Source organism: Perna viridis, chromosome 1 (assembly GCF_037379345.1).
Source record: "Perna viridis isolate PV_CMFRI_1.1 ecotype Kerala chromosome 1, ASM3737934v1, whole genome shotgun sequence".
Taxonomy (NCBI): Eukaryota; Metazoa; Mollusca; class Bivalvia; order Mytilida; family Mytilidae; genus Perna; species Perna viridis.
This window is the reverse complement of record NC_142445.1, coordinates 69,605,606-69,623,514: the sequence shown is the minus strand read 5'-3', so window position 1 is coordinate 69,623,514 and position 17,909 is coordinate 69,605,606. Positions and strand designations below refer to the sequence as shown.

At 32.2% G+C, this 17,909-nt stretch overlaps 1 protein-coding gene across 24 annotated transcripts in view; it reads right to left on the bottom strand.

The window, feature by feature from the left end:
- LOC148630167 (3',5'-cyclic-AMP phosphodiesterase 4C-like) overlaps positions 1–17,909 on the bottom strand; it is a 182,774-nt gene that overhangs the window by 83,332 nt on the left and 81,533 nt on the right. For 2 of the 24 annotated variants that reach the window (XM_088562143.1, XM_088562155.1), the window contains exon 1: positions 2,344–3,128. The exons of 13 other annotated variants lie outside the window; for them this stretch is intronic. In XM_088562143.1, the coding sequence (XP_088418269.1) occupies positions 2,344–2,546 (203 nt within the window). In that variant the 5' untranslated portion in view covers positions 2,547–3,128. Of the gene's footprint in view, positions 1–2,343; positions 3,129–11,393; positions 11,682–17,151; positions 17,221–17,909 lie in introns of those variants that run through there. 9 more of the 24 variants (XM_088562165.1, XM_088562160.1, XM_088562285.1 and 6 more) reach the window with 8 other exon arrangements.

Here is a 17,909-nt window from a genome sequence, read left to right as displayed (position 1 = left end):
ATTCCTGGTTATTATTAAACTTTCTTTAGTCTATAGAAATATAAGTTGTGTTTGACAATACTTATGGAAACATGGTTCTTTTTCTATAAATAAAAACAGACAGTTTCTAAAGTGATAATATGCAATTTACATGCAGAATATAAAATAAGCAGAATATGGAAGTTATGTAAATATGAATCCTTAGGTGTGATGTTGGGATGGTTAATATGTCATCAAATAAAAGACAGTCAAAATGCCATCAAATCCCTCATATAGTTAGAGAATGATGGCTCTGTGCATAATTAGGTTATGCTTGTATACAGAGTACATTTGAACATCTAAACATGTATTTATTGATCTAGTGATTTTCCCACAAGAAATGTTCGAACATAGCTTACTTAACTACTACAGATTACAGAAAATTTTCCTGTACATATTCCAGAAAAAAGAAATGTACAAAGTTAATCTTATAAAACATAGGAAGCAGACCATTAATGTGTATGTTCTGTATAGATGTGAAATAACCTAGACCTATCACATCTGTTCAAATGTTCCATAAGAGAACTGTCATAGCTTAAAACCCTATTTTCTTCATTTGCTAGAGGAATTAAGATCAGATAGACAGACATATTGTATTAAAAAAACATTAGGAAAATAACAATGTAAGGATGTATACACAAGACATACAGTAATATCATATCATTAGATAAGTCATTCTGTTGATACATTGTCACAGAAACAACCACACACAGAAAACAAAAGACAATGCTTAGATGACATGTAAAGTGCCTGTTTTCAGACATGAGAATAGACATCAAAGCTGATTCAGTATTTTCATTCTTCTGACTATAACAGTTTATAAAGTTTGATCTGCTGTCTATTATTAATTCTATAATAACCATATAATGTGACAACAAAGGGAATACAAACAGAGAAATAAATAAAACAGCAACTTAGAACCAACACCATCTCATTAAAGCCCACAAAAACACCTGATTCCACAAAGCAATACACATTAACCCACTAATGTATTGGTTCTGTAATTAACACCTGTACCTGGTGACTGACTCACAGTCTTATCAAGTATATGGCATGCAATGCTTATTTAATCACTTAAAAAAGTTTTATTTAGAAAATTAGATAAAGTAAACTCCTTTTTTCTAAGAATTCCAGAGGAGTTAAAAATAGAAAATTCAGGACAAGCAACAAATTTTAGTCTAACAATTAAATATAGCTTCCCCTCAAAAGAAATAATAGTGACACAATCCTTAAAATATTACACTTTCATGTAGTTTACCAGAATGACACCTTCATGTTTGTCCACATATTACAGAGGAGAAAGCTAATATTTAAAGAGATTTACTGATTATCACTCTCTCTGTCTACTGGATTATATACAGACCCTATCTAGCCCTGAACAAATTTACAATGGTAGATAACACAAACTACAGTGTTTCTCTTCTTGAGAATATTATTTTACTTGTGAGAAAAATTAAAGAAGAAAAATTTAATTATATAATGATCTGCACAGAAATAACGATCTTGCACAAGTTAACAAGTTAATCAGAATTACCATGACAAAGGCAAAAATTTACCCAGGCAGACAGACATCAGAAATACCATGACAAAGGTATGAACTTGCCCAGGTAGACAGACATCAGACATACCATGACTAAGGTATTAACTTGCTCAAGTAGACAGACATCAGGGTGATCAGACATATCATGACAAAGGTACAAACTTGCCCAGGTAAACAGACATCAGAAATGTCATGAAAAAGGTATCAACTTGCCCAAGTAGACAGGCATCAGACACAGGTGTAAACTTGTAAGGCAAGAAAGATGAGACAAAGATCATAATGGAAAACAATATAGAAAACTTGAAATCCAAGGCACACAAGAAAATGTAGTACAGATGCCCTTATAAGATGGATTGTAGTTTTATAAAATAGATGATAAAGTTAAATTTTCATGAAAATCTCTCTAATATACTGATGATAGATATTAACTATGAACCTATTGAATGATATGACAAATTCTGAAGTTTTCTGCTTTAACAAACTAAAAGTATGTATAATAATACATCTAAAGTAATTATTTCACCTATCAAAATAATTCTCTGGTCACACAGATATATAAATGATTGAACAAAAATTGATGTTATCACCAAGTTATGATGGAGAGGGAACAGTCAAATGATGCATGTTTAACTGTAAAAACTGTATAAAATCTTGGAGTTACTTAAATAACCATACAAATAATATTTGTCAGTAAACATATTATAAAAACCATAAACCTTGTCTACTACATGGTTCACTGATAATAATTAATATTTACAGTATTAATAAGATTTATCAAATCTTACCTGGCGGCTTTAATTTTCTCTCTCTGTTTAATAGATTTTGGTCGGTTAATCCAAGAAGAAGATCGTTTAAATGAAAACTTATCAGGGTTTTGGAATTTTTCCTTGACTAATTGTTCAAGGACCGACTTGCTTCTTTCTGAATCCATACTGAAAACATCATCTACTTCATTATCTGACAAATCCATAACTTCTTTTCCGGACATTCCTACTTTATTCCTAGTCAGGGTTTACAGTTTACACTTTTATCTTTCTCATGAATAAATTTGTAATACAAGCAACAAGTTTATAAATGTCCCAGAAATACAACAATTATATTTACTATGAACAGTAAACTTTCACTTATAATTTATTGTATGTTGTTTTCCATCAAGGAGTAAATACATGAATACAATCAGAACTTGACGTAAGTGTTTTATCTCCATCCCAAATCATGCATCCTATTTATAAATATATTGATATCTTTTTTTTTACATCAAAGTTGAGAAGGTAACAGCTGGTGCACAAATCTTGCTTGATAAGATTACAATTTAACTTATGTAATTATGACACTAAAAGTGTCCCATACTTATATCAATACAAACTCATTATTCCAGATCACTAAATTTACGCAACTATCCTTTACATGACTCTGTAATTTGAAGATTTTAACATCCATAGAAATTGATCACAAATATTAGGTTAGTTTTGGTAATTTCACTTCTTCAATAATCATCAGTACTAAAAGAAGTTAATTTGCGATGCAAATTACAACCGTGTTTATCCTTTTATGTGTGTCTACATTAAAGAACTAGATTTGGAACTTTGAAGAGATAAAGAAGTGGGTATACACAAGCTTGTTTGTAAATCAGTCATCAATACAAATTGGAGTAAACATGTTGAATAGAATTGATTCTAACTCTATCTTATCCAGATTGGTATTTAATAACAGAACCTTTGATCTTATTGAAACGCACCTCATTCATACAAAATATCTTCTCCACATATAACCAATCCTTGGTTAGAATAGTAGTTATATGATGATCAGCATAAATCTATTAATAAGCAGTTTTATTAATTTTTCATTATTTTAATCACTACATTTAATGACCTCCAGACAATAAAATGGTAGTATTGAGAATAATATTGATGTAATGGTCCCCGTCTAGCCCCTGATATTTGTTACATGTTTGGTTGGTTATTAAGATGATGAATATTTGTTTATGAACTAGGTATAGAGTTCATCAAGCAATAACAAAATATAGCATTGCCAGAACATTATGTGATACCCCCATGTAAACAAGAGGCTCCTAGGAGCCTGAATCGCCCACCTGGTTGAATTTTGCCTTTCAAAGGCAATAAATTTAACAAGAAGTTGTCCAACAATTATGACTTAAGAAGTCTTTGGTAGGGCTTATCATAAGGATCATTTCAACAATTAAAAGTTTCTTTTAATCTATCACTGTTTTCAAGATGTTGACTGAAAACTTAAAAAAAAAAAGGTAATTTTTCCCCTTTCAAGGGCAATAACTCTTACAAGGAGTCTGAAGACTATTGTATCCTAATAATATGGATCATTTCAGCTACTGAAAAAACTCGGATAACGGTTTAGGAGATATATGTGAAAAACTACTGCCTGACCCTTATGTTCTATTTTTACTAATGGTGGCCATGTTTTTTTGACGAATCAAAAATCCCCACATCAGTTCTATGCAGTATACCCCAAGAAACTTTCATACCAAGTTTGGTTTCAATTGGTCAAGTAGTGTCAGAGGAGAAGATTTTGGAAAGAAATAACATTAAAATAGCAAAAATCATTGAAAAAGGGCAATAACTCAACATGGCTTAACAGATTAAAACCAAAATTTGACCAGATATAGATATCATCATGCTGAACACTTTTACCCATGTCAGAATTCAGCTAAACTTAACAGTTTTGGAGATATATGTAAAAAATTACTGTCTGACCCCTATGTTCTATTTTTAGTAATGGCGGCTATGTTTTTTGAAGAATCAGAAATCCCCACATCAGTTCTATGCAGTATACCCCAAGGAACATTAATACCAAATTTGGTTTCAATTGGTCAAGTAGTGTCAGAGGAGAAGATTTTGGAAAGAAATAACATTAAAAATAGCAAAAATCATTGAAAAAGGGCAGTAACTCAACATGGCTTAACAGATTAAAACCAAAATTTGACCAGAGATAGATATCATCATGCTGAACACTTTTACCTTTGTCAGAATTCAGCTAAACCTAACAGTTTTGGAGATATATGTAAAAAATTACTGTCTGACCTCTATGTTCTATTTTTAGTAATGGCGGCTATGTTTTTTGAAGAATCAGAAATCCCCACATCAGTTCTATGCAGTATACCCCAAGTAACATTAATTCCAAATTTGGTTTCAATTGGTCAAGTAGTGTCAGAGGAGAAGATTTTGGAAAGAAATAACATTAAAAATAGCAAAAATCGTTGAAAAAGGGCAATAATTCCAACATGGCTTAACGGAATAAAACCGAAATTTGACCAGAGATAGATATCATCATGCTGAACACTTTAACCCACGTCAGAATTTGGCTAAACATAACGGTTTTGGAGATATATGTGAAAAACTACTGTCTGACCCCTATGTTCTAATTTTAGTAATGGTGGCCATGTTTTTAGACGAATCAGTAATCCCCACATCAGTTCTATGCAAGATACCTCAAGGAACATTCATACCAAGTTTGGTTCTAATTAGTCGAGTAGTTTCTGAGAACAAATTTGTATAATTGTTAACGACGACGATGGATGCCAAGTGATGGCAATAGCTCACATGGCCTTTGGCCAGGTGAGCTTAAAATGTTGATTTTCGGTATTTTTTATTCAAGTAAATTTTGTGAAGAATTTCTACGGTCATTGTATCATTAGAATGATGATTTTGAAAGCCTTATTTTCCATGCTTCAAAATAGTATGCAACTTTCAGGGGTCATTTGTCCTGGAAATTCACAGTGAAACATTGAAAATTATTTGTTTAACATGTAAAGTAATGGAAACTTTAGAAGTGGTTAGTGAGATGTCATATGACAGATTTTATCCTTGAAGACTTTTGTATTCCTAATAATAAGGATCATTTCAGCTACTGAAAGAATTTGGCTGTACCTAACTGTTTTGGAGTTATATGCCAAAGACTACTGTCTGACCCATACACTGTATGTTCTATTTTTAGTAATGGCTGCCATGCTTCTTGACGGATCAATAATCCCCACAACAGTTCTATGCAGGATACATCAAGGAACATTCATACCAAGTTTGGTTCCAATTGATCAAATAATGTCAAAGAAGAAGATTTTTGAAAGAAATAATGTTAAAAATAGCAAAAATGTTGAAAAAGGGCAATAACTCCAACATGACTAAACAGTTTAAAACCAAAATTTGACCATAGATAGATCTAATCATGCTGAACACTTTTATCCATGTCAGAATTTAGCGAAACTTAATAGTGTTGGAGATATATGCAAAAATCTGCTGTCTAACCTCTATGTTCCATTTTTAGTAACGGTGGCCATGTTTTCTGACGAATCAAAAATTCCCACATCAGTTCTATACAGGATACCCCAAGGTAGATTCATACCAAGTTTGGTTTCAATTGGTCAAGTAGTGTCAGAGGAGAAGTGGTTTAACGAATTAAAACCAAAATTTGACCAGAGATAGATCTTATCATGCTGAATACTTTTACTCATGTCTGAATTTAGTTAGACCTAATAATTTTGGAGATATGTGAAAAACTATTGTCTGACCCATATGTTCTATTTTTAGTAATCAAAAATCCCCACAACAGTTCGATGCAGGATAACCCAAAAAACATTCATACCAAGTTTGGTTATAATCAGTCAAGTAGTTTCAGAGGAGAAGAGTTTTGTATAATTGTTAACCACGACGACGGATGCCAAGTGATGGCAATAGCTCAAATAGCGTTTGGCCAGGTGAGCTAAAAAGGGAGCATTACAAGAACATGAAGTGATACCCCCATGTAAAAAAGGGAGCATTACCAGAACATTAAGTGATATCCCCATGTAAAAAAGGGAATGGCAAAATATTCAAAAGGGACTCATAAAATACATTTTGGAATTTCCTAAAAATTGAACCTGTATTTTATGTTACTATGCTATTGTGCAAATTTAAAAAAAAAATACATTGATCCGTTCTCAAGTTATCATCTGAGAACTGTTTGGGGACAAACAGACAGACGGACACTCAATTTTTTGGTGGGTATCACATAATACCTTGCCACTTTGTGTGGTGGGGAATAAAAAAACTGAACACACTAACCTTCACAAATTTAGTGTGTTTACATGCAGTACTATCCCAGAAGTGATTTGTTAATTTGTGATTTGTGATTTGTTAAGTGACACTTCAGTATTTTTTATGCTAATATTTACTGGCTTGGAGCAGGGAGTTTAACAATATTTATGTTAGTACACTTAAAGACTTAAGGTCAGAAACACCAATTTTCATGGTCCACATGGTTCCTAACTATTTTTCATATAGCGTTTAAAGCAGACATCAGACATGGAAAATATTTTGCTTTTAGATTTCAACTTAATTGATTTCGGATAATGTTATGAGATTTTTGTCAGCCTTGTTGGAACTTAGTATGTTTAACAAACTGTATGAGTACTGTAAGTTGCAAGGCACTGGCCTGCAGGAGCCAAAAATTTTTATGTGCAAATTATCTCTTGGGACAAAAACCAAGGCTAATAAATAACCCCCTCCCAACAAATCAATTGGTCTGTGCCTAAGCAGAAGAATTTTAATGAGTGCATCATTTACAACATTAGCATACACATCCAATCTTAATTTTCATGTGTACAAACTTCTTCAGATTTTCTTGTGATTTTTTTGCCCCCCCCCTTTTGCAAGACAAAATTGATCAAGAAATAATCAAAGAATTATGAAAAAGTTCTATTAATTTGCTGTAGTTATCAATTTGCCAGAAGGTACCTTGGAATCAATCCATCTCACCATCTTATCAGTTCAGTATTTGATTTTCAAGGTGAATTAATTGAGTCAGTATCAGATATTTACAACATTTCTTATGGCAGGGTAGAAATAAATACAAGTGCAATTTTAAGCTTAGGCTATTGTTTTTGCATAAAATAAGTTAGAAACATTAATAAAATTACTCCCTATATCTTGAAAGAAAATAGTACTCACAACTAAAAAACGTCTCATAAAACATAAATACAGCACTACAACATACAAAGGGGAATAACTCCAATTTAAAGATAATCAACTTTTCCTGAGAGACAACATAAAGAGAAAAAAAAACAAAGATCAATGGTGTTTCAAATATTTTCTTTAGACCAAATTCTTAACTATTGGCAGCACAATACAGAAGTAGTATCCTTAAAAAAAAGATAGCCAACACAGTAAAATTTGTTCCTTTTATTTTCTTCTACATTTCATTCAAAAAATTACATATGGCACACAATTTCAATTTTCAATACATTTTTTTTAAAGGCCACTAAGTTATCAGTATTTGGCAAATTGGGAAACAGAATTACCATACTGTAAATAGCATGTTGTATAAAGTGGGATTGTGTGCTTCATTGCCTACAATCAATTTTTTCTTTTTGTGCTTTATGAATTCCTTCCCCGATATGATTTGTCTTTTCTTTAATGCATCTTTCAATCATTCAGCGGTGAATGAATGCAGATGGGTAATAAATATGATATGATTTAGATTTATTTGTCTTCCTTAAAATCATGCATATATCATTTTTATATATGTCCAAAAAAGGTTCGTAAAATTTACATAAGATACAGTCATGTGGACACTTCTCCCATACTGAACATAATTTCTCACCAAAATTACTGAACTGATCATAATTAAGTATGAAACCACATATGTCATTGAATTTGACTGTTAAGAAAATTTTAATGGCCATAAAGGAATAATGAGGACTTAACTCAAAATCATCCTACAGGACATAAAATAGCTTCAACAAGACAAAGTATTGCAGTACTGTGCCAAAGACATTTAAAGACAGAATTAAAGACAAAGAATAAAGAAATTCCGAGTCATACAATTATTAAGCCATAATGTATTTATCTTAATATGATGTAAATATTTAAAACTCCTCCCCATGTACACAAACAATGCTAACACTATAAAGATAATAAGGAAGACATCCAGTGTGCTCCATTGCATTATTCTAGCTGTCAATTATCTGCTAAAATACTCAACAATCTAAATATAACCACTAAAGAATATAGAAAGAGGAATATACAGTAAAATCTATTATCCAAGTGTAAGAATGTAATTTATGTTTTCCTGCAGAGCTCTGCATTTACATTGTAAAACTATATGGTAACATGTAATAGTGTACTGGAGAAACAGCTGATACCCAATCTAAATAAAAATCTGCTACAGTTACAACTACACCTAGACAAATACATAGCTTGCAAGTTTAAACACTACTTGGACACTTTATAGTTACATGCATACCATTATGTGTTCCACAAAAGTGTAATTTATGACTGTACTATGCAGGAGCTAAACAATCATTTGAGGTGATGGGCTTCCATGATTAAATACAAATAACTACAACTCAGACCACAACACTGGTCACTTGAACATCTGACACAAAATATAACTATTTAACAAAAACAACTCAGACCGTTAGTCAAACAAATAAATACAATAAAAACACTATTCCACAGCACAGGTCAGTCAAACATCTGATAGAAAATAGCTATGTAACAAATGCAAATTACACCATTTCATAACACTGATCAGCTGGACATAGTATAAATACAACTAAAACAATATTCCACAAATTCATGCTCCAGTATGGATCAATACTGGTACTGGGTTTATCTTTCTAGTCTCAGTATGGATCAATACTGGTACTGGGTTTATCTTTCTAGTCTCAGTATGGATCAATACTGGTACTGGGTTTATCTTTCTAGTCTCAGTATAGATCAATACTGGTACTGGGTTTATCTTTCTAGTCTCAGTATGGATCAATACTGGTACTGGGTTTATCTTTCTAGTCTCAGTATGGATCAATACTGGTACTAGGTTTATCTTCCTAGTCTCAGTATGGATCAATACTGGTACTAGTTTTATCTTCAAAGTCAGAGTGGATCAATGCTGGTACTAGGTTATCTTTTGAGCCAAAGTGTGGATCAATACTGGAACTAGGTTTATCTTTTGAGCCACAGTGTGGATCAATACTGGAACTAGGTTTATCTTTTGAGCCACAGTGTGGATAAATGCTGGTACTAGGTTTATCTTTCTAGCCACAGTATGGATCAATACCAGTACTAGGTTTTCTTTCCAGTCACAGTGTGGACAATACTGATACTAGGTTTATCTTTTGAGCTACAGTGTGGATCAATATAGGTACTAAGTTTATCTTTCTAGTCATAGTGTGGATCAATACTGGTACTAGGTTTATCTTTTTAGTCACACTGTGGATCAATACTGGTACTAGCTTTATCTTTCTAGTCACAGTGTGGATCAATACTAGTAGTAAGCTTATTTTTCCAGTTCCAGTGTGGATCAATACTGGTACTAGGTTTATCTTTCCAGTCACAGTGTGGATCAATATTGATACTAGGTTTATCTTTTGAGTCACAGTGTGGATCAATGAAGGTACTAAGTTTATCTTTTTAGTCACAGTGTGGATCAATGCTGGTTCATCTTAAATCCAAGGAAGTTTCTTATAAAAAAGACTTTTTTCTTGTCATCCTTGTTTAGATGGCATCCTAATATTAGTTTTTGAGTTAATTTTTTATTATCATAATTGAATGAAAGGCCCTTATAAAAGTAAACTTATCAAAATATTGAAGATACAGTTCATAAAACAGTTTTCAAACATTTTGCCAATAGTAACAAAAGAAAAAACAATGACTAGACAACAAAGTGCTAGAGATAAGTGGCAAGTGTGATATAACAGGTGTACTGAGTTATGAAAAGTTGTCTATTTCGTAACACATAGTGTGTAATCTGTTACAGAGTTCTGAAAGGTTGTCTATTTTGAAACACATTGTATGTAATCTGTTACAGACCAGAACATGGAATTGGCCTGGCATGAAAAATAAGTTTTTTTTGGTATACATGAATTCAAAAGTACTTTATGTGTTTCAAACATATGGTTTTTTTATAGACAACTTCCTGTTTTATCAAAGTATTGTTTATGCAGGTTTACTTATATTTTAATTATATTTTCCTTGCAAACAGTGTTGGGCAATCTAACTTGTTCTATGTAAATCTGTCACACTAAGTGCATATGTCTGCCTGAAGGTTCTTTCAAATTTTATAGAATCATTTTTGTACTATTTAAAAGTTACAATCTCCAATGATTCAATCATAAAATTAAAATGTTAGATGAAGTGACCTACTGTTTTAAAAGTTTTCTTCTTCATTACAACCTTGGTGTAAATATGATTGGTAATATCTAGCTGATAATCTTTAGGGGAAATTTCAAATTAAACTATTATTTTAGGGCTTTTTTGTCATATCATGGGGACAACTATATTTTGTAAGGTTTATATTAGTTGGACCTCCTTAGAATCAAAAATTATACTTTTGCACACTGATTGAACAATGACATCAATTTTATTGAAGAAATGATATAAGATAAGTTCAGTCACATTATTTTTAGAAACAAAAAAATAGACAGAAAATTGTTCAGGCTACCAGTATTAAAATTTCCAGGTCATGGCAATCAAATGATCTGGCCTGGTCAAGCCAAAACAGAGGCCAGACCAGGCCAGGCTAATGAAGTCATCTTAAATTTTTTAGTATGCCCTTTCAAACTAAAACTAACACACCAAAAACAACAATTAGACAATGAACTTAGTTTATTGTCAACATGTTGCAGCCTATTGCATGATTCTCAGGGAAAACATATGTTTATATTTATCAGAAAGTGCATCAGGAAATACATTATCAACTTGTTTGAACTCACCAAAGTCAATACACATCCAATTAGTGATGCTTCAGTTCAGTTTTGATCATAAAATTTTCTACTGAATCAGATGATGATCAAGATTCTGATTATCAACAAATTACTATAACTTACGTGTCTCTTTCTTCCTCCTCCTCCTCTGGAGTTTTAACAATGGGAGGTCCTTGGTGTTTATTTTTCCCATGTTTAGGTTTAGGAACTAAACCAAGTTTTTTAAACTTTCTGTAAATTGCAGCGGCAGCCATTGTGCCAACATGACATCAGCAAGGATTGACAAGAAACCAGTATATCTTTGACAAATTTACCATCCCAATCTACGTAACAACATGGTATAATCTGGCATCGTGCTATCTAACATCTCATTGTCGACTTCATAATCCACATAAAACTAGCATACTTCTGTTTTTCATATATATATATATATATATATATATATATAAAATATTCTACAAGACTAACTCTTTCAGGATATTCATGTTATTTACTACATTACTCATATTTTCAGCAAGATATAAACATTCCAAACTAATCAACAAAGTTAATCAACATTTTATCAATAATTTTACAAATTACCAGAACTTTAATTAAGTATTAATTGAATATGATATTTAACTGAAGCTTTACTATCAGAGCATGGACCAGTAATAAAAGTTCTTTATAGATTATACTGAAAAGCTTTTGGCCTGACCACATTGGGAGAAAATGGCATAAAGGTATGCACATTTTTTGGCACTCTTAATTACCGAATGATTATAACATTTATTTCTCTACAATTAATGCCTTAGTCACTATCTACAGACTGAACTGACGTTAGTGTTTCCATGGATACAACAACATACAAAGGGATATAACTGCAACAGATCAAGATATTTACAGATAGGTCAGATTTGGAGAACTACAATGTCAGAGTTTATTACCCAATACGCTGACACAATAAAACTAATATTGCAGCATATCTTAGTACTGAATCATCAATATTTAATGAAAAAATACTGAATCCTCAAGTTAACATATATAAGTTACAAGTCCAAGAATCCTTAACTTATACATGACAAGTGAAGGAATCCACACATGATGAATGAAGTGTTCTCTTTGTTACTATAGTTAACCAAACTTTGATTTTATTGCCAATTATGATGCAATGCAAAAATAAAAGTTTTTTTTTCTTATCAGTAACATTATATCAATAATAAAAAAATAAAAAGAGATTTTCAAACTCAGATGATTTTTGAAAAAAAAAAAACCAAAAAAAAAAAACCAAAAAAAAAAAACAAGTCTTTTGAAAAATGATGTTTTTGGCCCCTTTGACCAATTGTGACTCAAAATAAGTGAGGTATTCCAAAACTAGTTAAAAATTACATGCAGGGATTTGCATAAGAATTCAAAGAATTTTTTTCAAAATTTGCAAAGAAATAAACTAGAAATAGTGTGAGCAATCTCACAAATAGAATACCCCCCGCTTCAAATGCAGTTGAATGTATTGCCTGTAAGTTCTCCCTATGCAGTCACCACACAGTAACTATATTCCTTCATGCACATCTAAATATGTTGCAAAACCTTCCAATAAAGGTTCATCAAAATATCTCGAATGGTTTAGAAGGAGTTGTACTTATGAAGTGTTAACATGTAAAATCTGAAGTTGAATTATCTCCCTTTAAAAGTAACAAATTAAACCACAAATTGCCAACAATGAAAGAAAAATTCTTTTAAATAAACATCAATTTTACCCTTTTTGGCCCCCATATTTGGAACGGTAAGGGCCAGTGACCCAATTTTAATTAGCAAGCTGCTTCTAATAGCAAGTAATAATATATCAATGTTCATGACATTTGGTTCACTACTTATCTTTGACCCTGGTTTACATTCTTTTGATTTCCGCCAGAATCTAGGTTCCTTTGAGTACTCTTTCTAAAGTTATCGCATAGAAACAAAAAAATTAACAAGGACAAAGACAACATCCTAACATAATATAACCACAATGTGGTCGCATAAAATTTATAGTAGGATGACTATACATACAAAATATCTATTAGCAATACCTAAAGTTGGTCATAAAAAATCATGCCTTCCACAAACATGTATTAGCAGGCACAGAGAATATTTTAGGAACATTTTTTTTCATTGAAACTAATAAAAAAAAAAGTAGCCAAACAGAAAGTTATTTTTGTTTGAGTCTGAAAATGAATCAAAAGATATGCCATACCTATATTAAGCTTCTGTCATAAAAATAAGTGGCAGCAATAAAAAAATAGATCAACATGTATATACCATGCTGACAATCATTATAGGGTTGTATTGTCATTAACCCAACATGTTCAATATTTTTTAGAAGAGATTATCAATTATTTTCCTGGCCTGTAGGTCAATAATTGCATCAAAATTTTGTTATTTGGACTGGATGCTTTCAAATTCTGCATGAATAAAAACTGAAGTTTAAATATCACAGTTACCTCCCTTAGCCTTCTATGACCTCAAATTATATACCAGAATTACAGAATAAATTTCACATTATACTGATAATATAAAGTATAGTATTCTTACATACAAGCGATTAAATAATCTATGAAACCATGTATATACCTATATATTTAATATACCTATATGATGACTTCCCACAGTGTTAACTGTCATACAAAAGGGTAGAATTCATTGTTTGAACTCTAGAGAAACCCTGTCATTCATAAGTCTTCTTTCTTTTGTGACACACTCAAATAAGGATTCAGTTTACATTTATTCCAAACATAATCAAATTCATTCCTCAAAGCTGAGAATTTCTATAGGATCAAAAGATTTTCAATGAACCCATCAAATTTATATCTCAAAATTAAAGTGACACAAAAATATTTGATTAATATTACCAAGACACTTCAGTTCTCATTTTTTGAATAATGCTCAATAAACAAAACAATCCTTTTCAACTGAAATTAAAAAAATAAACCCTAGGTTTGAAGCCTCTTAACTAGTAATACCTGTCTCGAGCATCTTCTATATACCTAAATTTAAGTAATACAAACACGTTTCAGTAATGATTTTGTTGACCCACTTTACAGTGAGCAAAATTTGGTACCAGGGAAAAGTACTTAACTTGTAAAAATGAAAACCTGATTGATTAAGAAAGGGTTTGATTACATTTTACATCAATGACAGCAATAAAAATAGAACAGAATTTAGCATGTCATAAAACCCTTATACACTTATAATAGTAACAGTATAATCTAAGTGCTCAGTGACAAAAAAAAATTGAATTGTTTAAGAAAAACTGTGGCATTTACATAAAATCTGCATTACATAAATTACTTTTAGGTCAATACATGCAAGGAAATTTAAAGTAAATTGATACTGAATGGCAAACGTGTATCAAAACATGGCAGCTGCCGGAAGAAAATTGAAAATGACATGAAACAATTCTTGAAAAACTTGTAAACATTTAGGGAATTCTCATCATTTTAAATGTCCAGTAATGTCTAACACCAATTGGCAATATGACAGATAGATCTTTATTAAACCAATTAAAAGCCCAGGAGGGGCATGAGGAAGATTAACTTTATCTTACTGTAGCCAAGTAGAGCAGATTTTTGATAAGCACCTAAGAACCAACATGTAAATCTTGGTATGAATAAGTAGATTGGACTTCTGATCTGGACAAATAAATAAATGTTTTATAGGCATTTTCATAAACAATTAAAGATTTCATAAAATAACTCCCAGAATGAGGAAAGTACAAAATCCTACTTCAAATAAACAGCATTTCTTATTTGTGTGGAAAGTATTGGGTATCAGACCAGTAATTCCCTGGTAACTAATAACAGTCTATATCAGACTAGGAATACCCTCAATACTAATATCAGACCAGGAATACCCTCATTACTAATATCAGACCAGGAATACCCTCATTACTAATATCAGACCAGGAATACCTTCATTACTAATATCAAACCAGAATACCCTCATTACTAATATCAGACCAGGAATACCCTCAAAACTAATATCAGACCAGGAATACCCTCATAACTAATATCAGACCAAGAATACCCTCATTACTAATATCAGACCAGGAATACTCTCAGAGAAGATGTTTACAAAATGCTGGGATTTTTAATCGACAACATATTTGTCCAGTGTGGTGGACATGTTTTTCAACAAACGGTCAGCATTCCAAAGGGAACAAATTGTGCTTCTTTACTTGTTGACCCATTCCTTCACTCTTATGAGGCTGACTTTAAAGCTGATCTGATCAGAAAGAAAGAATATCGTTAAGCTAGATCCTTCAATCTCAGTTTCCGCTATATAGATGACGTATTATCTTTAAACAATCCTAATTTCGGGGATTTGATACATCGCATCTATCCAAAAGAACTTGAGATAAAGGATACTACAGACACTGTGAAGTAAGCCTCAAATCTTGACCTACACTTAGAAATCGATGGTAAAGGAAAACTATTGACCAAACTTTATGACAAACATGATGACTTTTAATTCAGAATTGTCAACTTTCCTTTCATCTGTGGCAACATCCCTTCAGCACCTGTGTATGGAGTGTCCATATCACAACTCATACTTTATGCCAGAGCTTGCCGAAACTATGCAGACTTTTTGTATCGCGCTAGAACTTTAACAAATAGATTTCTGGAACAGGGTTATGTTGCTACAAGATTGAAGTCATCACTACAGAAGTTTTATGGTCGTCATCATGAACTCATGGATCGTTATGGTGTATCCATCTGCACCATGAAAACTGATTTATTCAAAGGGTCATGGTTTTCTTTTCCTCGTTTGTCTACCCCGGACTTGACTTTTTATGAGCAACTCGGCAGGTGTTTCTAGAAAAGCAGAGGACACTTACCCTACCAGTGCATCTGGTCCATGCTCCCAGTTTTTAGTGGAGTCCGAGTTCCTCATTTGCTTTTGTTACTTTGTATGATTTTAGTTATTTCATGTTCTTTGTTGTGTATGTCTGTTTTACACATCTGGTCTTTGTCCCTGGATTGCATTCTTTTGATTACCGCTATAACCTCGGTTCCCTTGATTACTCTCTCATTACTAATATCAGTCTATATCAGACTGGGCCCCGGCTCCACAAAAGTTAAAAAATACATAAGTCTGAGAATATTCTTAACTTCCATGGTAACTCAAATCAAAGACTTTGAAATTGATGAGGTCACAAACAGTTAAGAATTTTCTCCGACTCAAGTAATTTTTCAACTTATGTGGCGCTGGGGCCAAGAATACCCTGGTAACTAATATCAGACCAGGAATACCCTCATAAGTAATATCAGACCACAAATACCCTTGTAGCTATATCCAACAAGGAATTAACTGATAACTAACATCAGAACAAGAATACCCTTATAACTAATATCAGACCATGAATACCTTCATAACTTACATGTATATTAGTCTAAATCATAACTAATGCAAAATAATGGACATGTATTTTATCTTAGTAACTATAATCCTATAAATGTATATTGTGTTATATACCAAAGTTTTCATTGATTATCACAGTAACACATTAACTTTTTCCTCATCTACATGATTATCACTGTCAACTGAACATAAACACAGCCTGACAGGAACATCACAGGCCAATTACTCCTTGGTTATCTCTAAAACATCAGGCTCCAATCAAACCATCAAAACTGTCCCTCACAATCCAATTATTGGTAATTTACTGATTCAAAACACTGCTGTAAAGTGTAATCAATTAACTTTACTAACTTTAGCTTGACAACACTATTGTGAAATATTAGCTTAATTGTAACTAACCAAAATGTGCAGCTAATGTGCAGGGCAGTGATTTTTTTTTTAACTTTCTTTCCTTACATAATTATCTAAGTACATTTTATTGTTCTTATTTCTACCTTAAACATACCTTAAGTCTGTAATAAAGTCTATCTGTAAACTCATAGACCTGCTCTATCATCCTGACTTACCATTGTGCATGAAACAATGACCTTGACTTTTACTATCAAGGACAAAAGACAAGATTATGTTGATTTATCCATTGATTTATCTCATCATTTCTAATAATACCAATAGTTTGAAAAGATGTTTTGAACATGAAACAAGAGGCTCCCAGGAGCCTGAATTACTAACCTGGATAAAATTTGTCATTCAAGGATAAAAATTTAACCAGGAGATGTCCAACAATTTTGACTCAAGAAGACTTTGGTAGGACTTATCATAAGGATCATTTCAGCAATTGAAAGTTTCTTTCTATCTATTATAGGTTTCAAGATATTGGCTGAAAACTGTAAAAAAAAAAAAAAAAAAAAATCATCTTTCAAGGGCAATTACTCTTACAAGGAGTCGCCTGACAACTTCGATCCCTGAAGGCCTTATAATGAGGATCATTTCAGCAATTGAACGAGTTTGGCAAAATGCGAAAAACTACTGTCTGACCCCTATGTTCTATTTTTAGTAATGGTGGCCATGTTTTTCAACGAATCAAAAATCCCCACTACAGTTCTACGCAGGATACCCCAAGGAACATTTATACCAAGTTTGGTTCTAATCAGTCAAGTATTTTCAAAGAAGACTTTTGTAAAATTGTAAACGACGATGACGGACGACGGGTGCCAATTGATGGCAATAGCTCACATGGCCTTTGGACAGGTGAGCTAAAAATGT